Raw genomic sequence first — 24,311 nt, forward strand, 5'->3', positions numbered from 1 at the left:
CTTATTTCTATCATCTCAACAGACTTGCTGAGATTTTTACCTTCCTGACCCCCTCCCATTTCGTTATCTATCGTCCTGTTCTCATTATTTTATCCAAATTGTTTCTCAACTCTTCAACTGTGAACACCAGAAATTGAGTCACAAAAGGCTCTTCCAGCACAATGGTTCTCAGTCCTGATCACACATTAGAATCTATTGGGGGACTTTTAAAAATACTGATGCCTGCAAGCTCACTGCTGTCAGTGCAGAGTTGGCTTCAGATCTTCTGTTCCCTGCCCCCTCTGCCCCTCCCCTGCTCACATGCTCTCTCTCAAAAGTAAATAAAACATTTAAAAAATACTGATGCCTGGGCCTGACCTCTGCAACTGCCAGAGAAAGCTGAGAACCATTGCCCAGGGGGCCCTTTGATTTCCTGATAACTCCCAGTTAAGTACCTCTGTCAGTATGTTCCTGCTATTTGCCTTCTACCTACTGTCTCTTTGTTCCCTATGGCGTACTAGCTGGCTGAGCCCAGAAGATTGAAAGAGAAGGAAAATCTCTGGGCATATTAAACTTCTTTAGACTCAGAGAGCACTAGGATGGGGTGGAGAGGGGTCTGCATTCCTGTGCTCTGAGCGAGCTGGTCAGCAAGTGAAAAGTGACACTCAAAGATCTTGTACACCTCACTTTGTTTCTTCCACTCACCTGACTTGAGAGTCAGTTGAAGAGCTACTGATAAGAACTTATGTGTGTCACCTTGTGGCTTAGGTGTACAAGGTGTTACTTATTTTAATTGAATGATGACTAGGCTTTTTCCCTACCCTTGGTATTCTATGGGCTGTTATATGTTCAGACTTGCATGCTTAGATGTTAGTTCATCTCTATTTGAAGAAGCTAGTCATGAAAGTCCAGGTTGAAAAGGAGAAATCTCTAGTTATTTCCAGAGATCAAGCCCAGTCTAGGAATATAGCATTGGATTTTTAGATTCTTACCAGTTGTCTATCTGTTGTGAAATGTCATTGCAAAATGTCATAGAGCAAAGTATTCTGAGTATAATCCTGACCTTCTGAGGATATTTTAAGAAGATGCTATTATATTTTCCTCTGGGGCAATGTTGTTAAAGATGTAATGCTAATTTGGGGAGCACTGTTTATTCATTCATTACATAACTAATCATTGAGCACCTACTTTGCACAAGACACTGTGCTAGGGGTTGGAGATTCAGTGGCAAACAAGCAGACACAGACCCTTTACAGAGTTTGCAGTATAGTAGGGAATATTATAGTTGGGATCATTAGGGAAGGAGAAGCATTTAACAAGACAGCCTAACCCTGGTCTAAACCAGTGTGGTAGGTATTACATTCTTGTGTGGTATGTTCCCTTCATAATTCCTTTCTTTATTTGCAGTGGGAAATGTCGGGTTCCAGCCTGGTGTGACCGGATTCTTTGGAGAGGAACAAATGTTAATCAGCTTCATTACCGGAGTCATATGGAACTAAAAACCAGTGACCACAAGCCTGTTAGCGCCCTCTTCCATATTGGGGTAAACACTTGTTTGTTCATTTATTTGTTTGTAGGTTAAGTATATATTCTTAGAGCATCATTTAGACTCAAAACAGATCAGTAGTTCAGTGAGCCATAAATGTTACCATAACCAAATAATTATTTGCAACTTTGAGAAATTAGTGCCCCCAACCGTCCTAAATGCTGTCCATATGGTTCTTAATGAGCTTGGCCTTTTAGTGACACAGATGTTTCTCATGCTGCAGAGTGGCTGGGTGGTAACCTTAGCCTCCTAAAGTTGTTATTCATAAAGAAGAGTTAGAAGCTAGGTTTTAAAGAATGAGTAGATAGATAGTAAGGAGGGAAAGGCCTAGGAGAGAGGTTCCAGGTGAAGGGGCTAGGAACAGCAAGAACAAAGGCATAGACTGATCAGCATACAACCAAATCTGTATATTAGCTTAAAGGCATATTGTAAGCTGTACTATTAGTGAAACTTTCCTATTCAGGAGCACATGTTTTAAATTTTTCTTTAACTCTGTTGCATCCTAGGCTGGATTAATGGCCAGTTAATTTTTTTTGTCTCTGTTGTGAGTAGTTTTTGCTTTCACATTGTATTTTCTAGCTGTGTGTATATGTAGGTTATATCTTGGGATCTTGTTGATTTAATTTATTACAGCTAGTACATTAAAAAAATTTTTTTAATCTTTCTTTATTTTTGAGAAAGAGAGAGACAGAGCGCGAGCAGGGGAGGGGCAGAGAGAGAGGAAGACACAGAATCCGAAGCAGGCTCCAGCCTCTGGATTGTCAGCACAGAGCTGGATGCAGGGCTTGAACTCACAGACTGTGAGATCATGACCTGAGCCGAAGTCAGATGCCCAACTGACTGAGCCACCCAGACACCCCATGACAGCTAGTACATTTAGATTATTTCTTGTAGATTTCCCAGACCTACAGTCATGTAATCTGTCAGAATCTATATAGTTCAGTGCTTGATAGGGTGGACTTGATAGACTGCTTAGATTTGCATCCTTGTTCAACTACTTCCTGACCATGTAACCATGAAAATTTATGTAACAGCCCTATGCCTCAGTTTCCTCCACTATAAAATGGGGATAACAGTGGTACTACTTATGGGGATTAATGAGTTAAGATATGCAAAGAGCATAATAGGGTAGATTTCTTTCCTCTGTGTATATGTTGATTCTTTTTGCTTCTGAGATAGATTATCCCCAACATGTCTTATCCTTCTGTCTTAAAGGGGAATTTGGGGGGTATTTCCTTTATTTACAAAGTTACTTCTTGGTCTTAGAATAATCTGAAGTAATTGTGACTTGACTTTTATCCATTTTGAAATTTTAAATAATAATAAATAATAGTTTTTCTCAAATAGTAGCTATGTGTGCTGGGGACTGGGATGGGCAGTTTACACATATCTCATTTACTCCTCACAACAGTACTATGAGTTAAATATTTCTCATTTAACAGATGAGCAAATGGAGAACTAATGAGTTAAAATAACTTCCTTAACAGCATTCAATTGGAAGGAGAGCTAAGATTTTAATCTTGTCTGTTTAACTCCCAAGCCTATGGATGTTCTTTCCACTAACCCCACAATGCATCTATAGTTACAAAGAACTTACAGACTACATAAACCTTTAGATACTATTTCTAGCCCACCTAATTTCTATTTTGTACTTGTGAGCTGCTCTGTTTTCTTCATTTGAATTCTCTTAATTCATTTTTAAAAGGATGTCTTTCCCCAGACACTAACCTTTTTGGTTTAATCAGCTGTGCTTGGCTTTTTTGTTTGTATTTCTTTTCAGAACCTTGGAATATTTGTAATATTCCACACATATTAATCCAGAGCTCCCAGCAGGATAGTTAAAAATTCTCCATACTACCTGTGTATTTTTGTGTATCTTTAATAAATGTCTACCTTTCTAATTTTTAATACTACTTAAATTATGCAGGAAATCAAAAGTGCTTTCTCTTTAAAATTAAAAAAAAAATGTTTTAAGCAAAATTTACAGATAAGGCTGAAGTTCTTCAATCCCTGTTCTACTCCCACCTTTGTCCCAAACCCCCACTTTCCAGCCAGGCCAACTACCATTATGAATTTATATCTTTCTAGACCAGTATAGTCCAATAGGTCTTTCTGTGATGATGGAAATGTTATAGATCTATCCTGTCCAGTACAAAAGCTACTAGCTTCAGGTAGCTATTGATCACTTGAAGTGTGGGTAGTGAGACTGAGAGAGCTGAATTTTCAATTTTATTTAATTTGAAGTAATGTAAATTTAAAAAAACTTAATGTTTATTTTTGAGAGAGAGAGACAGAGTGCAAGCAGGAAAGGGGCAGAGAGAGAAGGAGACACAGAACCAGAAGCAGGCTCCAGGCTGTGAGGTGTCAGCACAGAGCCCCACGCAGGGCTCAGACCCACTAACTGATCATGACCTGAGCCAAAGGCAGCCACTTAACCAACTGAGCAACCCAGACGCCCCTGCAGTAATGTAAATTTAAATATCCATATGTGGCTACTGGCTATAATCTTGAACAACACACTTCTAGACTTTTGCGTATGCTTTTCAGTGTTTACCCATATACAATATTGTTTTGTATATTGGTACATATATCATAAATGGTCTCATACCGTATTTGTTGGTCTGCAGCTTGCTTTTTAAAAAAAAAAATTCAGTGGTGTGTCTTGGAGAGCTACCCATGTTACTACGTAAATATCTAGCTCATTAATCATCTAACTCATTCTTAATTCCTAATTTTGTTGGTAATTTCCTTTTCTAAAGTGGGTGATCAGGTGGTGACATTCTTATGGTGGTTTTCCCCTTCATTATCCTTGATATGCCATTAAGGGGTATGATCATGATAACCCACTGAGAAAAGTTTTGAGTTTATTGAGTTAACCACCCCATATTTTGGTCTCTTGGGCATGCTTGGGCATGATTAGAGGCTTTAAGAAACCACATTATATTTTTACCACCATTGTCATCAATGACTGTTAATAAAGGGACCAAGTGCTCAATGGCCAGTTAATTAACTTCAGAAGACTTGCTGTGGGCTAGCTGAGATATGGTTTTCACCCCTGTACTTGGTAATGGGATCTGTTGCATTGGTTCTCAGACTTTGGTGGACAGAGAAATTGCCTAGAGATCTTTTTAAAAAATGCAGTAGGCCAAGGCATCTGCATTTTTTAAGACCTACCTGAATTAATCCTGTTGCGTACCTGGTATTTTGGAAAGGATCTTACACTAGAGGTCCAGATACAACAATTGGATACAATTGTGGATACAACTGTGGCAGTGAGCAACTTAGCTGATCTTTTTGTATCTTGATATTCTCAAGGATCAGAAGAATAATCCTTGCTTTGGTAGTCTGGCTGGTTATTGTGAAAAGATGACACACATAAAATACTTTATGAAATAAGAAGTTTCAAAATTTTATAAAAATATTAAAAATATATAAAATTTCTCTTAACACTATAGTATGGACCCTGGTGACACTAGCGATTGCTTGGGCCTCAGTTCTCTAAGAGTTATGGTTTAGACATGTAAAAACCTTCCCAGTCGTTGAGATCTTTGGCTCAGCTTTGATGCTTTTATTTTCCATATTTGATTTACAACCTCTGCTACATGCATCAGTCCTTTTTTTTCCCTCAACATGGAATTCGTGAAGTTTTCTTTCTAAAAAGAAGCTGCAACCTCAATAAGTTAAAATGCTATGTTAATTATGTTCATTTTTGGCATTGATTTGTATGAAGTTTAATAGTGAAAAAAACTCAAAGCTATTTCAGGAAGCTGAAAGTGCTGTGTCAGATGGGAAAATTTTTTGATCTATTAGTCAAGATGATTTGTTTGTCATGCTTTTTTTACCCTAATCTAGGGCATTTTGTATTGGCTCTTCTCTAAAATAACCATAGGATCTGTTTAGTAATGTATCTTTATCATTATATAATGATATAACGCACTGACATTATGATTCTTGGCATTGCGCATAGCAGCTAATAGAATTAAATGCTTTAATCATTTTTCTGCTGTTTCAGCGCTTTGTGATCATTGTTAGAAACAGTAGTAGGTATGTTTTGACACTTAATTTGTGCAATGCAGGAAATAATTTTTACCATAATTGTCACATTTCCCCCAACCCCAAATAACTTAACAATGGAGCAAGAAAATATTCTTCCCAAATATTACTGCCAAGCTTTTTATTTATTTATTTATTTATTTATTTATTTATTTATTTATTATTATTTTTTACTGCCAAGCTTTTTAGCACAGAGGTTTAATCTTTTCCTTTTCCAGGAAGTTAACCAATTAACCTTACCTTTACCATAAAGTGTGTAGTGCTGAAATGCTTAGTTTAATTTATATTTGTTTTAGTGATGTTTAAAAAATTGTTAGACTCTTAGACATTCAAGCTGAGAGCACACAGGACTAAAATAAGGATCTGTTTTCTTTGAGGTAAAAGTTGTGGATGGACTGATATTTCAGAAAGTGTTTGAAGATGTTGTTTGCACCACATTTTATTTTAAATGATTGCTGTAACAACGCCTTTTAAATTGTTAGGTAATCTCAAAGGAAGATGAGCTAGGAGCATGTAAGACTGAAAAGAGGGTTTACTTTCTTTCAGGTGAAGGTTGTGGATGAACGGAGGTATCGGAAAGTGTTTGAAGATATTGTACGCATCATGGACAGAATGGAAAATGACTTCCTTCCTTCCTTGGAGCTCAGCAGGAGGGAGGTGAGCAAAAATACATGGCTTCCCCATGCAGTGCCCATCATGGTCAGTGCAGGGGAAAGCATGTTTGTTAGAGAAGGCAACACAACAAAGTGGTGAAAACCATGTGTGTTGAAGTCAAACTGCCTCCATGCTGATTCCAGCACTGTCATTTAGTAGATGTATGACCAGAGGCGCGTGTCTAACTCTCTCAGAGCCACACTTTCCTTTTCTGGTTAAAGGGGTGGTTGTGAGGATTACATGAGTTAATACATATGAAGCTCTTAAAATGGTGCCCAGCACAAAGTAAGCCCTCAGATGTTAGCTTTTCTTACTTAGTATTTCAGAGCTGCTGGTTAATTCATATCTCAGGAACCAGGATTTGGTCATGGGATGAATGTCCTGACCCAAGGTTGGGTTATCCTCTTAGGATCTCAGGAATAATCAGAGTAGTCCAGAGAAGTAGCAGGAGCTGCCTAATTCCTCTTCTGGTGTGAGTAGAATAACAAATGAGAGGACGTGGCATACAGCCAGCTCAGTCAGTGAAGGCGTACAGACAATAGTTGCACACCTGGTCAATAATAATTACCTTATTCTTTATTCATATTCCCTATGGAATAATCCAACTGACTGACTTCCCCTACTAGTGATGCATGTTTGTGTCTGTCTGTTATTCCCCAGTTTGTGTTTGAGAATGTGAAGTTTCGGCAACTACAAAAGGAGAAGTTCCAGATCAGCAACAATGGACAGGTTCCCTGCCATTTTTCTTTCATCCCTAAACTTAATGACAGCCAGTACTGCAAACCATGGCTTCGGGCTGAACCTTTTGAGGGCTACTTGGAGCCAAGTGAGTTGTCCCTTTACCATTGTCTCTGCTTGCAATGCATCCTCTCCCCCTGGCTTCCACCCCCTCCCTCTGTTTAACTTCATGTTTTCTAACCACATGTCTCTTACCTTTACTGTCATTATATTGGGGAGATCTCTTTTGTGTGTCTAGTCTCTCCTTCATCACCTGATGACTTTTTAGAGGACACTTCTTCTATTGGTTTTCATCTCCTTTCACTTTTCCACCATAAGTTTCTGTTACCATGTGTCATTTCTTATATTTCAGATGAGACCGTGGACATTTCCCTTGATGTGTATGTCAGCAAAGACTCTGTGACCATCCTGAACTCAGGGGAAGATAAGATTGAAGATATTCTAGTCCTTCACCTGGATCGAGGCAAAGATTACTTCTTGACCATTAGTGGAAATTACCTCCCAAGTTGCTTTGGTACATCCTTGGAGGCTTTGTGCCGAATGAAAAGACCAATCCGAGAAGTTCCTGTAACCAAACTCATAGACTTGGTAAGAAACATCCTAAGACACAGAACCTCCTCTAGATATAATTTTCACAATACTTAAGTGATGTCCTCATTGTCTCTGGGCTTTCTCTTTTGCTGGGGTTGGGGGAATTGTCAAGTGATAAGAACAAGAATGTCACTTTACTCTAGCACTACTTTCATTAGATTAAGTCTCAAAAAAGAGAGAGTAATCTGTAATTGGCTCTTGTCAGGAATATATAATACTGTGTTCACTGAATTAGATTAAAGACTCCCTTCTTAAAGATCTAATGCTTATTTGTTATGCTCTTCATAATTTAAGTTACTTTTGTATAAATTAGCATGTGTGTGAGGTCCAGTAAGTTGGGGGGGCAGTATTATCCTCATTAAACACATGAGAAAACTGAGGCATGAGACAATAGCTTTCCCAAAGTGGAATAAGTTAGTAACGAATCTGCCCCCCAGACTTTCTCATTCCCAGTTTGGTAATTCCTTACTTGTATCATCGTATCTAATCCCAAACTTGGCTGCATGTTGCAGCCCAGACCTATAAATGAACCTCAGAATCCCTGGGGGTCCTTGAACAAGTACAGATTCTTCCCTCTGTTCACCTCTGGCAATGGAAGGACAGTCTCGGTGTGTAGGGCTTAGGAACCTGCATTTTATCAGCATCCCACATGATTATAATGTACACTGAAGTTTGCTGCATGTTTAATGGGACTCAAGAAAGGGAAGCAGTAGGATTTCCCTTCCCTGACACCAAACTATAATAGCAGTGTTCTTATATAGGAAATGCTTACTACCTTCCATAATGTAAATTGATGTAGTAACAAGTTCATCCTGTTAAGGACTTTTCTTCTAAATAAAAATATTGCTGGATTTGTGTGCAGACCTCTTTGGGCTGTAAAAGCATGCTTTTGGTCTTTTACCAAGAAAAATGAGGTGATGTGGCAGCCATACTTTATCACTACTATTAGTATTCATGTTGATGTTCTTCAGCCTCGCCAGAGCAGTGATGTTATCATCTAGCAAGGAGGGCTAGACCAGCGGGCAGACTGCTGGCCTGTGTGATCTGTTCTGTTGCCATGGAATTGTTTTAGCTATGACTCAGATGGCAGATTAAAACACTTGAGTCCAGTCCCAGCATTCTTTCTTGGAATTATACTTGTTTCCCTAGAGCCCTCATAACTGGGTGTATTACCTCTGTTTGAGAGAGAACCATTTCCTTCAGAAATTTACATCCTTACATTCTCTTATTTTTTTATGATACTTGTTTTTTTCCTTTCACCACCATATTCTGTCTTTCCAGTTTTGTATTTTACTGTTTAGGATATATTCTAAATGAAGTTTCCCCTTTTTTCCCTGCCCCCTTCCTTCCATCCTAAATATCATTTAACAGTTTTCTTTCTCCCAACTTTTAATTATGAAAGTGGCAGATGTACAGAAAAATGGGAAGGACAGTACAATGAACCCTCACATGCCTTACATAAAATAGGCGTGTTTTTTTTTTTTGTTTTTTGTTTTTTTGTTCTTGTTTTTTTTTTTTGCTGTACCATCTGAAATTAAGTAGTGATATGTCACTTCACTGGTGAACACCTTACTCTGCCTCTCTTTTTTGAAAAATTTTTAAAAATGTTTATTTATTTTTGAGAGAGAGAGAGCATGAGCAGGGGAGGGGCAGAGAGCGAGAGAGACACAGAATCCAATGTAGTCTCCAGGCTCTGAGCTGTCAGCGCAAAACCCGATGCGGGGCTTGAACACACGAAACATGAGATCATGACCTGAGCTGAAGTCTAAAATTATCTGTACCCCATTTGTAATATCTTCCCACTGTATTTTGATTTGATTTTGACCTTCTGCAATGCTTTCTTGTATTTGTTCATATTTGTTCCAAGACCAACATGATATTTCACATCCTATCAGATGATGCTATTAATAATGATACCCTTTATCTTCTATTGTATTATTTACTCTAAAATTTTGGTGAAACCAGAAATGAGTTCAGTGCCTATGTTGAGTTTCCTTGTACTGTTTCAGAAAGATTCTTGTGCCATACCCTCTTCCCACCAAATGTGGAATGAAATACTGGCATAAACCCTTTTCATTCTTCTTGCCCTTCTCAATGATAGTGAATTTGCCACTACTAGAATAGTTGGAATTAGCACAAGTGACAGAGGAAAATTTGTTTGTAATTATCTTTATTCTTTTCCAGAATAAAGATAAAATTTTCTAGTTTATTAACTAGCATATAATCATTAATATTTATTCATTACACATTGAAAACAAAGTATTATGGAGTTTATGTGGGTTCCTGAAATTTAGTGGTGATGAAAGTTTACTTATATATAGAATATGACTAAATTATAAATCGAGGTTAATAGGGAATTTGGTTAGAGATACTCTAAACATTAGCTACTTTTACAGGTTAATGGCCAGTGTATTTGGTAAGTCAATATTTTGGAAAGGCATTTGTAATGAGAGTTGTGGAGCTTGTAATTTGTATTAACAATAGATTCCTTTCCTGTGCTGTTTGCTCAAGCCTTATATGTTATAAAAGCTTATTGATTAACCAGCTAATTTCTATAAAAATCTCAGAACCAGCTTATTTTGGCTTTAATGCATATTTGATTCATGTAACATTAACATAACTAGAAACAAGTTCAGCACATAAGAATAAAATTGACTAGAAAAGTGATTTGGGGTTCATCATAGAAGTATTTTGAGTTAAGTCCAAGTATTCAAGAAATATGTATTAACATATTGGGTGATCATGTCTCCCAGGTGTAAGGGACATCATGGGTAAATGCTAGAAGTTAAAAGCAGAGGCACCTAGGTGGCTCAGTCAGTTAAGCATCCAACTCATGATCTCAGCTCAGGTCTTGATCTCAGGGTCATGAGTTCAAGCCCCATGTTGGGCTTCATGCAGGGCATTGAGCCTACTTTAAAAAAAAGGTGAAAGCAAAAAGACCACGTATGAAAAATTATAAGATTTCCCTGGGAAGGGGCACCTGGGTGGCTCAATCAGGTAAACATCCAACTCTTGATTTCAGCCTAGGTCATGATCTCACAGTTGGTGAGGTCAAGCCCTGAGTTAGGCTCTGTGCTGACAGTACAGAGCCTGCTTGGGATTCTCTCTCTCTGCCCTTCCCGCATTTGTGCATGTGTATGCTTGCTCTCTCTCTCTCTTTCTCTCTCAAAATAGATAAATAAACTTAAAAAAAGAGATATCCCCGGGAAGAGTGAAGATTAAAGAAAAGAGTATGTGAGGCTGGTTGGGTAGGTTGGGAGCAGGGAATAGAAAGTCTTGAAGTCAACAGATGAGTTTATGCTGGAGCAGAGGGCATCTACAACTATCACAAGACTTTTATGGGTAGTATGAGGTTGTAAATTGACATATTTGGAGGAACAGCTTGGTCTTGCTTATAGAGTGGGCTAATGGACAGACCAGGTTTGAACTTGCCAGATATGGTTAAAGGTTTTCTTGTAGATACGGAGACAAAAAATGTTGAAGGATGAATGGACAGACTATATTTGCTTGGGGACATGTTTATTAGAACAATATCAAAGTTGAAATAATAAGAATAATGGTTTGGTGATTAGTTCGTCCCCAGTGATCTTTTCACTAGGTGTTTACTTCGTCTTACTGATCAACCACTCATTTCTTATCCTGTTAGGTGTATGGTTTGTGTTTCTCCTTTTTATATTTCATTTTAATTAATCCTTTCTAGAACTTCGATATCTATTTAGTTTTCTGCTTTTTATTTTCTTTTATTTTTTATTGTTAAAGTTTATTTTTGAGAGAATGCATAAGCAAGGGAGGGGTAGAGAGAGGGAGAACGAGAATCCCAAGTAGGGTCTGTGCTGTCAGTGCATAGCACGACGTAGGGCTTGAACTCACGAACCATGAGATGATGAACTGAGCTGAAATCAAGAGTCGGGCACTTAATGGACTGAGCCACCCAGGCACCCATTTGCTATTTATTTTTAAATTTGAATCTGCCTCTAAATGACTCTTTAACATTATCTTAGCTACATTTACTACTGGCAAAATTCCTCTAGGGATGAGTGTTGGAGTGAAGAATGATTTGCAGTGCATTTGTAGCATGCCAATGTTGCTCCACTAGGGAATCTGAATTAGGTTTCCTTTTTAAATGTAATCAATGCAGGGGCACCTAGGTGGCTGTCTGACTTCAGCTCAGGTCGTGATCTTACTGCTCATGAGTTTGAGCCCCACGTCGGTCTCTGTGCTGATAGCTCAGAGCCTGGAGCCTGCTTCGGATTTTGTGTCTCTCTCTCCCTCTCTGCCCCTCCCCCACTCATTCTCATTCTCTCTCTTTCTCTCGATCAAAAATGAATAAACATTAAAACATTTTAAATGTAATCAATGCATAGCCTTTTGTAGAGAGAGGACAGGTCAGTTGAACTAAGTGATTATAAGCAACCTTAGAACTACCTTAGGAGTATGCTGTTTATCAGTGGAGGCTAAGTAGTGTTTCTGTTTGCAGAATGGAGCCTAGTGTTGAAATAAGTTATTTACATCTACTATATGCCTGTAGCCAGAGAGGTAAACTCTCAGTATAAATGTGCTGCCCCACCAATATCTAATCAAAGTCCTTTTGATTCTTCTTTCAGAGTTTTCTCTTTTATCTATTTATTTAAAAAAAATATAGTTTTCCCATAATTAGTTAAAGTGTTTACTCGCTCCTTTTTGATCTACCTTGATAACCTCTTAACAATCCCTTTTGCCTCTATCGCTGCTCATTCATTTTTCCTCTTCAGGGCTGTCAGACTGATCTTTCTATAATACAGCTTTGGGACCTATCACTTCCTTGCTTAAAGGTAGTCCGTGGCCTGCCCATGCCTACTAAATACAATCCAAATTGCTTTACCTGTCATTCAAGTTCACCAAAAGTCTGACTTTAACATTCCTTTTCATACTTATTTCCCACTATTTTTCTCAGCATCCTGCCATGCTGTCTGCAGAACAGATGACCAACTTTTCCCTACACCCACCTTGGGATTTACCTTCTCTGAATCTTTGCTTATTTTTGCCCCTCCCACTTGTAGTGTCCTCACCCCATCTCTACTCTTTAAAATCCTATGAATCTTTTAAGGGCTAGTTAGGTCCCATCTCCATTGTGAAAAGTCCCCTGACAGCCCCAGCCTAAAGCCATCTCCTTCTTTTGAACCCCTTTGCTTGTTTTTCATATTAACCATTTATTGAGAACTCCTCTCTGTGAATTATAACAATATCAGGCTATAAATTCTGGGACTTCTTACCCCAAATCAATTGCATACCCAAATCAGGGACCATATCATTCCCTTCTGTGTAGCCTCCTTTCTCATCCACCCCCCACTACACCCCCCAAAGGCATGCCTTGCACTGCTCAAAGAAAACTGCTTTGAGGGCCTGGTTTGACAGGTTAGTGTATAAAAACTCTGCCTAGGGGCGCCTGGGTGGCGCAGTCGGTTAAGCGTCCGACTTCAGCCACGTCACGATCTCGCGGTCCGTGAGTTCGAGCCCCGCGTCGGGCTCTGGGCTGATGGCTCGGAGCCTGGAGCCTGTTTCCGATTCTGTGTCTCCCTCTCTCTCTGCCCCTCTCCCGTTCATGCTCTGCCTCTCTCTGTCCCAAAAATTAAAAAAAAATTAAAAAAAAAAAAAAAAAAAACAACTCTGCCTAGTTTTACTCATCGTATCATGTGGCATGTATTCATGGGAGGAAAAATAGAGAAGTCTGTTAGGCTAGTTCTACTATTTCTTAATAAGTAGTCCTAAATTTAAAGAAAGGTTGTGCTCCAAAATTGTGTTAAATTAGATGTTTGGCATTCAGAATTTAACTTTTAAATTAAAAAAATAATTACAATACTATTAATATTGCATACTTCATAAGACAATATTACTCTGATTATTTTTAGCTCGATTTATATGTGGTATTTAAAAGTCTAGGTAAACCTACAAGAGCCTGTTTAATCCATAATGTATCTAATAATACTAAAAAGCCTATCCACCATATATATAAAAGTCGTTTGGGGGAAATGTATTTAGCATTCTATTTGGAACATCAGGGAGCACACACTACCCCACCTCCAGCCTCCTGCACGTCTCTCATAGTAAGATCGGGACTCCCCCTTTTACTATCAGACATGAGACGTGTGATTTGTACTCAGGTTCTTGGTGGCCTGTGGCAGCGTTGGCAGGATTCCAGCTGGGAGTTGCTGGGGAGGTGCTGGCATACTGCACCACCAGTGTCCCAACATGCCTGGATTTTAGGCTGTTTCCTTGTCCTACAAAGTAAATATCATTATCCCTGTTTTGGAGATGAAGAAACTGAGGCTTTATAAAGTTTAGTAACTTGCCTAAGGTCTGTACAAAATTAATAGGAGGCAGAACAAAGATTTTACCCAGGACTGTCTACCACTAGTGCCTGTACTCTCTCCACTAACCATGGTGCTTTGTTTCTCACTGTCTTTTTCACAGCCTTGCCCTGCCTCTCTGCCCAGGAAGCAGCTAGATTGTATTTTTTGAGTTGTCTAGGGGACCATAGTGGTAATGACTATAGAGTCAGTCAGACCTGAGTTCTAATCCTGTACCTGCCACTTAATACCTAATAGTATGACCTTGGGCAAATAATTTAACCTGGTAGAGCCTCAGTTTCCCCATCTGTAAAATGGGAATAATATCTACTGTGCAGACTAAATGACATTGTATACAAGTACTTTACAGTTTCCAGTACATGGCCGGTGCTCCCTAAGTGGTGGCAGTAGTTATTGTTGCTCTTGTTATTGGATTATAATAAAAGCACAGAAGACAGAGCCAATTAACCTTCTTCCCTCTCCTTTGCTTCTCTTTTTTCTCTTATATCATACAAGAAATCACAATAGGGATAATTATGGGTCTTCTGGTCCACAAAGGTCTGAAATGAAATAAATTTACATTTCAGAGGGACCTCCATATTTGGGGAGTTTAGGGGCCTTTGAGGAGGGGAGTAGGTACATGGCGAGGGAAAAGAGTGTGGGATACTGCTTAGGGTGAAAGGAATGGCAGGGAGAGGGGAGTAGCCAGTTGTCTCCTTCTGAATGGCCACTGTCAGACTCACAACCAAATTCGTGCATCGAGTGGCGTTAGGATGACTTAGGAAGCCGCATAGTACAGCAGCAGGGCCTGCCTCCAGGCAGCACGTGGAAAGGAGCCATCACTGGGCATTTGGCCAGGTCAGCTGGAAGCTGCCAAAGAACACAAAAGTCTGGAACTGCACATGTATGTTTCTTGAGTGATAATCTCAATAAACCACATGAACATTTAATATGTACAATAGAGAACTTTGCATGTAGAGAGAACATATTCCATTTTCAACAATAATTTATTTGAAAAATTTAAAGCTGTTTAAAGTGTATACATCTAGCAATATAGTGAGTTCTAATAATACTGATCTGTTTCTAATTCTGTAAATTAATTCTGATTTCTGTCTGTCAATGACTTTCTTTTCCTGCTCTGCTCTCAGGAAGAAGACAGCTTCCTAGAAAAGGTAATACAATCCATTGGTGGTTATGTGCTTCCTGTGCTTAATTAACACTTAACTGTGGTCCCTGGAATTTGTCCCTAATCTTTGCCATATCAGAGACCTCTGACTCCATGAGAATCCACCAAAGTCCTGCCAGCTGTTTTTAAGTGTGTCTGAAGTATAGAAAAGATATTTACTGCACTGGTGGTTGTTGAGACCCAGTACATAAAAGCAATAGGAGTCAAGTTTCCAAATTTGTATTTTTAAAATGAGAAGTAACTAAAGAGCTGTCTTGATATATGTGAAAGCTCATGAGGTGGAGCAGGGTACCATTTAGCTGTCCTCCATTTCCAATGATAATAAAAGCAGAAGTGGATTTGTGTTGTATTAAGAGTGATTTGGGGTTGGTGACAGTAGTCATTAATTACCGAAAGAATGCAGTTATATGGTTAAGAAAGAGTGTAGAATAGAATTATAGAGCTGAACAAGACCATGAGGGATCATCTGGTGTAGCTCTCTGTCTTCAGACAGGGTAACTTTCCCCATTCTAATAGATAAGACAACCAAGGCCCAAGGTTGAAAAACTCACTAAAGTCATACTGCTCCTGGTATCAGGGGTGTGGGGCAGAGGGCACTAGAACCGACATCTCCTGAATACTCAGTCAAGGAACCTAGTAAAGGGCTCCTGTAGTGCTTTGCCACTTCTATCTTCAGGCTGGAGGGTGTCTGGCTCCACACAGGGCTATCACATAGAGAAACGTGGGCTTGAAAACCATTCTTAAAGCGGTGTCACACAGCATCTAACACCATCTCCCCATTTGGTGGAGTTTAATGCATTTTGATGGTGGAAATGGTGTACTGTTTTACTGCGTTAATTATTAGCACTAAGGTTTCAAAGTGTGCTTTATTTCCCTTTGAAAATTAAAGTTATCAGGATAATTTGTGGACTTTTGAGAAAGTACTATTTCTTGTGCATGATCTTTCTCTAGACTTCAGAGACACAAGTCTGACATTTCATGTTATCACGCATGAATTTGGAAATGGATAGTGGATGATGTATATAACCTACTGACATTTTATTAACCTTTTTAAACCACTAAGGGTTGAGACAGTTCTGCTTCCTGGCCTTTCCTTGTTAATAGCAGGCCATGTTGTCTTTTCATCTCGGACAGTGCCCTGTGTCGCCTTAATGCCTTAGTACAGGAAAAGCACCAGTTGGATGTCAGATTTTTTAAAAAGTACATGAATCAGTGCTGAATAATTTATATACGGTAAGTTTGGAGGCATCTGCTAAATCTGTACATGTGTTGCATTTGGTTCAGAAAATGAGCAGAGTGCATTATGGACAGTGTTTTGATTCAGATACTATGTGGATACCTGGATTTAATACTTGCAACTAGAAAGAAGTTAGTGGATGAGCCCCTGATAAAGTTCTGGCAGCCACAGGGAACATGAATACCAAGTGATAGACTCCCAGGAAAAGAAAGAAAGAAAGGAGGCAAAATGGATGTGAAGAAAATAGATTTTAAATGGTAACCAACTGTCATGCTCTTTTCTCTTCCTCATTCTCTTAGAAAGGTAAAACAGCTTTAAAACGTCAGCAGTGCTGGTTGAAGAACATAGTGTTAAGCAGAGCCCTCATCTCTGCTCTAGTGTACACAGTCTCTGGAAGTCGTAAAACGCTTTTCTTTCCCATAAAGCAACATGGCTGGGGTTGGGCTAGAATTTACAGAATTTCCTAAAGTTGAAAGTACACAATTTATAACCTCAAGCTGGAGAAGGGGGGAAGATGCAAAGAATTGGTCACCGTTTTCTCCACTAGGATTTTTCTGAAGGCTGCCCTCAAGGACTTAATCTATTTCAAACACCTTTTTGATATAATTTATATTTGACTATATAAACACAAGATAACTGAGTTTATGTCCCCAGCCATTTCCAAGTTCAGGTTTAGTTGTCACTTTTGGGTTTTTCTCTTAGATTCTTTCAGGAGAATCTAACAGAAAGTAGGAAGATAAGTGAAAGGGGTCACAGCCTTGAGAAATCTGAGTTATTAATATAAAGAATAACTTCTGGACTCAAACCTGGAACTTTTCACAGTATTTTTGGCTCTTGGTATGCTGTATTCGGTTTACTATTTTTGGATCTTAAGGGCTATGAGTTTAGTGCCTTAAGATTAGACCTTCTATTGAGGCTGAAATATTCATGAATGTAGGTGTAATGTGGAGAATTGTCTTTAATTTCTGTGGACCAGAGAGCCTCATTTAAATCAGCAATGAAAACTGTAATTTTGTGGTAAGACCTGAAAGAATCAGAAGTTAAAAGTCACCAAAAACCTAAGTAGATGCTGCTCTTCCAAAGTACTGTGTTGACCATTGTAATTTAATGGCCCACAAGTCTCAGGTGGTATGTGCACTCTGCCATGACCGTACTGCTACAGCGCTGGCTCTCCGTGTCACCCTTGAGAGGATTTACCACACACAGTGCATCCAGTGATAAACATAATGAACCCAAACGGAATGCTTAACTGTTAAGCATCTAGAAAACGAGATTCTTTAACTGTGGGAATCCGTATCAAGTGCCTTCTGACCAGGAGTGACCCCAGTGAGAAAAAATGAAAAATCTTAAGAGATGAAGATGAAATTGTACTTACATAAGCAGAATCTGGAGGACCTCAAGTTACATACATGTTTTTATTGAGACCGCATTGATTCTCTTCCTTTTTCATCTATTAGGAGAAATCCCTTCTGCAGATGGTTCCCTTGGATGAAGGTGCCAGTGAAAGACCCCTTCAGGTCCCCAAGGAGATCTGGCTTCTGGTAGATCACTTGTTCAAACATGCCTGCCACCAGGTAAGTGACTATGGGCCTACCCTACAACTTTGGAAGGTGTGCGATACCTCCTGTCGGTATTGTGCTTGTAACTTTTGCAAGCTACCTTCACAGAATAGCACTGTCAGATCGTCTGGGCAGATGGAGGTATCCATATTTACAGATATGACAATAGAAGCATACAAACTAAGTGATTTAGTTAAGACCACAGTGTAAGTGTAATGGTGGAGCCAGGCCCAAACTGAGCATGCCTGTCTCCTGGCTACACACAATTTCCCCTGGACCACTGTGTACCTTGGTCTATAATGCATGTTTCCCATCTCACATAGGCATTGCAGATTTTAAAGTCCAAAGCCCATTTCTATACTTCTAATACTTCAAGCCCATTTCTTGAATTTGATTTTCATTTTTTAATCCTATCTAAAATATTAGCTACCCCCAACCCAACTGCCCAAAAAGAGAAATTTCTTGGGACTAAATTGAAGGAAAACATTTTTTACCTACTGAAGTGTAATAGAACTCAAAAGCAAGGTTTGGTATGGGCATGCCATTTACTGCTGCCCTAGCATTCCCTAAGGTCAGTATTTAACTGTGGTTCAGCTGTTTCGACTCTGCCTTCTACTTGTCAGGAAGCTAGAAGTGGAAACATCTGGTCTCCCACTGTAGCCATCTAGTCCTCTGCCATATCAGGTATAAGCTAAAACCTGTGGAGATCATTTTCTGGTTGGAAGTAAAATTTCACACGGATTATACAGATGATAAAGGGAAAAGATGCCATTGTCACACCTCCATTCCTAATCACGAGTATGCACATTACACTTCCATTTGCATTGTCACTCTCTTGATCCCTGGATGGACTTCAGAACCTTAGGGCTGATTATCTTGCCTTGTTCCATTTATTGTCATGTCTTTGGTAGGAGGATCTGTTCCAAACCCCTGGAATGCAGGAGGAGTTACAGCAGATCATTGATTGTCTGGATACTAGCATTCCCGAGACAATCCGTATCCTTTTTGACAAAGGCTTAGGAAGCTGGATGAATTCTTGACCAAACTTTTCTTCCCTCCTACATTTGATTTTTGTGTTTCCATCTGTACTTTCTCTCTGACTGTCATCTATTATAAGGTAATCATCAAGTCTGCAGTTGTTTTTCAATTCCTTTCAGGAACTTTTGACTTCTCTCTGTATCAGACTCTTACTGAAAGGAATAAAGGGGTAGGTAACAACAACTTTTAATAAACATGGAGCATAAGACCCACAGCACTGGTACTGTTCTGCTTCAGGCTTTTGATCACTCCTGCCACCATGTATGTTGTCACTAGGACATAAAAGAGAATGGGAAACACTGGGGACTAGTTTCAAGGACTGATCGAGTGTGAACATCATTCTGCATGCCACATTCCCCTGACTCTCAAGTTGAGCCAAACCTCCCAAGAGTCTTTGATCAATTCTGTAACAACTCAGCTGCAGCATACCTGGACCAATAAAATATCAAACCCCAGTTAGGATCAATGTGCCCTGAATAATAGGAAGGAAACTGTCCCTGAGGGGGCTGGAGGAAGGAAGCAAATCAGGTCTCTGTGTGGCCTTTTTCCTAGAGCCTCTTTCCCTTGACTTAAGTTGATACAGCTGGCAGTAATCACTCTGTGGCTGAAGCACTGCTCATTTTCCTGGAGGCCCTGCCAGAACCCGTCATCTGTTATGAGCTGTATCAGCGATGCCTTGACTCTGCTCAGGATCCCCAGAACTGTCGACAGGTGAGTTTTACTGCTCTGAGGATGTGCCTGGGGCAGGTTCCCCCGTAGAGAAATCAATCTAGCAAAGCCAGGCGTGTAGCTAGCTATGTGGTAAGATAGGTCTGGATCTGTTATTCATGGCAGGACACCAGCTTTGAGTGTTGGGACTTATTTATTTATGAGTGGGGGAGGGGCAGAGAGAGAGGGAGACACAGAATCGAAGAGGCTCTAGGCTCCGAGCTGTCAGCACAGAGCCCGACACAGGGCTTGAACTCATGAACTGTGAGATCATGACCTGAGCCAAAGTCGGATGCTTAACTGACTGTGCCACCCAGGTGCCCCGAGAGTTAGGACTCTTAAATTTTAGGTTGTATTATTTCCTATTATAGTTGCCACACTTTTCTAGTTGGCCTACTGAGTAGGGTGGATACCTCTACGTTGGCAGAAGATTGTTTATGAAGCTGAGTTCTGGCTGACATTACCAGGAATGGTCGGTGATACTTGTGAGCCTTTCTTCTTTTTGTCTTCTTGGTGTTTTTTTTAAGATTTTATTTTTAAGTAGTCTCTGCAGACAGTGTGGGGCTACACACAACGTGGGGCTGAAACCCACAATCCTGAGATTAAGAGTCACTCTGCCAACTGAGCCAGCCAGGCACCCCCTTCTTGGTGTTTGTTTTTAATCTTGAAATAATTTTGATGCACAGTAGCTGAGAATACTTCTCAATCAGGCTAGTGAGTATTGGGAGGAGCTCCCATCCATGCTAAATGACATTACAGAGAAAACCATTCAGCTTGGCAGATGCCATGGCTGCGTGTCTGAGGAGATGGGAGAAGACCAGATTAATACCAACCTTCTTGTGAGGTGGGGTGTGCGTGTGACTGTGTGCTGACCACGTAGCCTGGTCATTGAGTGTATACCCAGGCCAAACAGGATGACCTTTCTGACTCGGAAGTTATTATTTGCAGGTACTCTGTTAGTCATGAGTGAATAAAGGAAAGTTGTGACAGATGAATGGGGTTCTGTATAGGTTGGATTATAAACTACTTCTTGTGGCAGCTGTAAGCTCTTGTTACTCCCTTCCTTCACCTGTTCTCACTGCCCACCCTTCCCCCCCTTTTTTTAAAAAAAAAACAGGTGATTTCCCAGCTTCCGAGATGCCATAGAAATGTTTTCCATTACTTGATGGCATTCCTTCGAGAACTCTTAAAATTCTCTAAATACAACAATGTCAGCGAAAACATGATCGGTAAGAGTGCTTCATAAGAATGGCAACGTGAGTGGGGGTAGGCTGGTCGGGACAGTCTGTGTATGGTGTACACAGTGTGTTCCTTCCTTCTCGTCCAGGCACATGGCAGTTACTTCCCTCCCATTGCCCTTGTCCCCTGGCCCCCCACTTCCTGTCTCTGAGGCTTTGCTTAGGTTGTGTCTGACAAAGGGTTTTACCTTTCCTTTCTCTCACCCTCTAGCTACTCTCTTCACTAGTCTTCTCCTAAGGCCTCCACCCAACTTCATGGCAAGACAGACTCCAAGTGACCGTCAACGTGCTATCCAGTTCCTTCTGGGGTTTCTTGAGAGCGATGAAGACTAATAAGCCTTTACCTCTTACTACTCTCCAAGGTTCTAGAGGCGGAAGGTCTTGGGCACTAAGTATTTCAGAATGGTTTGAAAAGTCATGCCACAGGAAGGGGCAGTTGCAGAATTTTGAGGCTGCTGGCATGAAAAAGTTGTTTCTAGTGCAAAAGGAAAAGAGTTTCCTAATCCCTCCCTTACCATATCCTGCACAGCAAAATACTTTTAGACTCACATTGCCAAGCCAAAGGTACCATATTTTGGTGTTTTTGTGTTCTCTCTTTATAAGGCAAGAGATCTATATCTACACTCCTTTATCTGGGAAGTGTTTGTTGCCCTCCTGCCAGCTATCATGATTGTCCTTAGCACCCTAGGCCTAGATTCTGAGATGTTCCCATTCTAGGTCTGCAAGCACTATGTGCTGTAGCTCAGACTAGTCTGTAGTCCTTCGTCTAAAGCACTTTTGCCCGGCCCCCTCCCATATCACCTCTTTGCACTCCACTCCACTAGTACTATTATGTCGAAGGAAGTCTGGGTAAAGCTAGTGACTCCTCGGGTGTCCCCAACAGTGAGTTAACTGTCTACATGTGGTTGTGACATGCATTTGTGCATTTCTACTACAGTGGCATCTGTATGTCTCTGTAACATTGTCCTTGTCATGGATCAACACTAGGTGGAACCGTATTCTCTTGTCTCCAACCACATTGAGTAGCAGAACTTTAGGGACTGTCAGAGATGCCATCCCATTGATGTGAGAGAATCACGATCAGAGTGGAAGCACTTTGAGCGTTTCAAGAGTGAGAATATTCATGTTTGACAGGTCCTGCTTTCTACCATCCCTTTTCTGTTTTTATTCAAATTGTACATGAGAACTCATCCTGGTTGTCTGTGGGACCTGTTCCCCACTTACACATCCATCTCCAGAGCAATGCTTGCATCAAAGTCAAAAAGGCAGTCTGCATCTCAGGTGGGCCTCTCCAGCGATACTGCTCCTTCCTTCAGCAAGGCTGTTGTGGATAACCCTTAGAACCCCCTCTCTGGTCTTCTGAAATACCAGGGGGTAGATGTTGCCCCCTCTCCCGTCAAGGCTGGTTCTGGGCTCTATGACCAGCTCCCCATGGTTTGTAGTCACCTTATCCAGTGTTATGTAAAAGAGACTATGCAGTGGGACCAATGAAGCCCCTTTCTCTCCCACCCAAGACAACCCTCTGAGCATTTCATTCACTCAAGCTCTGTGGGGAGCATTGTTGTTGTTTTTGTTGTTTTTTAATTATTCTGTGTTGGTTGGCAAACCAGCCACCAGCCACTAACTGCAAAACTACCTGATGTAGTTGGCTTCTTCCTGGTTTTCTTTCATTAACCACCCTGAGTTAACTCATTCTTGGCTGTTAACATTAAATCCAAGGAGCCTAATGTATAGGCTTTGTGTCTGGTCTTGGGCATTGACTCCTGACTCTTCTAGCACATTGAAGGAGAGAGCCAGGGGAAACACCACTGCTGAATGGTTCTTCAGTTCCCCCCATCTCTTGTAAGTTGAGTTCTGTGGGGAAGAAAAGGTATGTATCCTGTGATATACTGGTTAAAGCCTTTCTTGATAGGGAGTTATGGAACTAGGAGTTAAGTTCTCTGTGCCAAACAGCTGCAGATCTGGTAGGTCGGAGGCTAGGTATTGAACTTAGTTAATAGAAGATTATAGGCAGAATGCTTTTGCCATCTCCACTAGGCCAGAAGGTGATCATAGAGGCAGATTATTGAATCTGGGGCAAGGTCGTTACACAAAGACAGGGAGATGCCTGTCCTGGACACATTGTCTAGTATATTGCCAACCTGGGACCTTTGGGTGATCAAGGATGTGGTTGGTGGGGGGTGTAGGCAGCATCCTGTTTCCTCATAAGACAGGCAGATGCACCAAATTTGTTTAGTGCCTCTACATTTTTCCAGCTCTGGCCCTGGGATGTACACTGCATTAAGGGTTTGAGACAATCTATAGGTAGGGGAGACAGAAATAGAGTAGACGGAAGAAATCTGCCTCCCTACTGTGCCTACTCCAGCACGCCAACCTCTGATTCCTAAGTAACTCTAATGTGCTATTTATTTCATAGCTCCTGAAGTAAGGAGTTCAGATTCAACTGGTAGAGAAGGACTCCACATCTATTGTTTTAGGGAAGAAATGGCTCGAACCTATATGGTGACATTGCATTAGTTTCCCTTTCACTGTTTTCTGATTCTTATTCTGTAATTGTTATATTTCTCAAAAATGTCTTGGTCACTAAGCAAAGCTGCTAGTGGGATTCTGTATTTTGTGTCATCTTTTTTATTATAATTTATTGCAAATGTTTTTCTGAATAAATATATGTTGTGTGAAAAATCAGTGTGATCTTGGTAAACGGGGGCTTATGGTCACTGGATCCTACTTGACTGCGGTCCTCACAGCTACGACTGTACTGTTATTTCCCGTCTTACACAGAAATAGAAGAATGCTCGGTATGTTTGCCCCTGGAAGGGAGAAGAAGCCATGTTATTTTCTGAGGCTAATAAAGTCACAGTGCTTCCAGAGGCCAGCCCAGGATTCTTATTTTAACTCCAGGGATTCAGGCAACAAAATAACACGATTACCAAAAAGGATGTTGATTGTTTATGCATGTAAATATCACACTGGGTCAGATCCATGATCACTCCAGCCCCAGAAATCTGACAAACCCCAACGTACACATTTTGGGAGAACCCAGTTGTCCTTGCCAAAATAGCCTCAGCGGTTTAGACATGTTCCTACAAAGAGCCTGTTTTCACAAAAGTCATTTTGCAACTTTTGAAAACCCATTTTGAAGCTTTATTACCTCTCGGGGGGCATGAAGTCCATAAATTAAGTACTTCTGAGGGAGCTCTACTCTGAACTCTAATACTTTAGGAGGAAACCCCTAATTTGAGCATGCTGCCTTTTATTCCCCTGCCGATCTCCATTATGACTTTGCCCATTCTGGTTCCATTCCCTTTGAGGCTGAAGAGGCCTCAGCTGGAGCTTTCTTAACCAGGGCCCTCTTCCAGTTCCCTTTGACTATGAGCTTGACGCTGATGAATGTGCTGATTCAGTGTTGTCACGAACAGTTTTCTTAGCCCCACCCAAAGCCTTGGCAGAAGAAGATG

General features: G+C 40.5%; 1 protein-coding gene across 7 annotated transcripts in view; it reads left to right on the top strand.

The window, feature by feature from the left end:
- Positions 1 to 23,721, top strand: part of OCRL (OCRL inositol polyphosphate-5-phosphatase) — a 51,207-nt gene extending 27,486 nt beyond the window's left edge. For 4 of the 7 annotated variants that reach the window (XM_058714712.1, XM_058714715.1, XM_058714709.1 and 1 more), the window contains 10 exons: positions 1,387 to 1,522; positions 6,125 to 6,235; positions 6,893 to 7,058; positions 7,323 to 7,558; positions 15,036 to 15,059; positions 17,768 to 17,884; positions 18,781 to 18,865; positions 19,491 to 19,618; positions 20,733 to 20,844; positions 21,065 to 23,721. In XM_058714712.1, the coding sequence (XP_058570695.1) occupies positions 1,387 to 1,522; positions 6,125 to 6,235; positions 6,893 to 7,058; positions 7,323 to 7,558; positions 15,036 to 15,059; positions 17,768 to 17,884; positions 18,781 to 18,865; positions 19,491 to 19,618; positions 20,733 to 20,844; positions 21,065 to 21,186 (1,237 nt within the window). In that variant the 3' untranslated portion in view covers positions 21,187 to 23,721. Of the gene's footprint in view, positions 1 to 1,386; positions 1,523 to 6,124; positions 6,236 to 6,892; positions 7,059 to 7,322; positions 7,559 to 15,035; positions 15,060 to 17,767; positions 17,885 to 18,780; positions 18,866 to 19,459; positions 19,619 to 20,732; positions 20,845 to 21,064 lie in introns of those variants that run through there. The other 3 variants (XM_058714711.1, XM_058714713.1, XM_058714714.1) reach the window with 3 other exon arrangements.
- The last annotated feature ends 590 nt before the right edge of the window (positions 23,722 to 24,311 follow it).

Source organism: Neofelis nebulosa, chromosome X, assembly GCF_028018385.1.
Source record: "Neofelis nebulosa isolate mNeoNeb1 chromosome X, mNeoNeb1.pri, whole genome shotgun sequence".
NCBI lineage: Eukaryota > Metazoa > Chordata > Mammalia > Carnivora > Felidae > Neofelis > Neofelis nebulosa.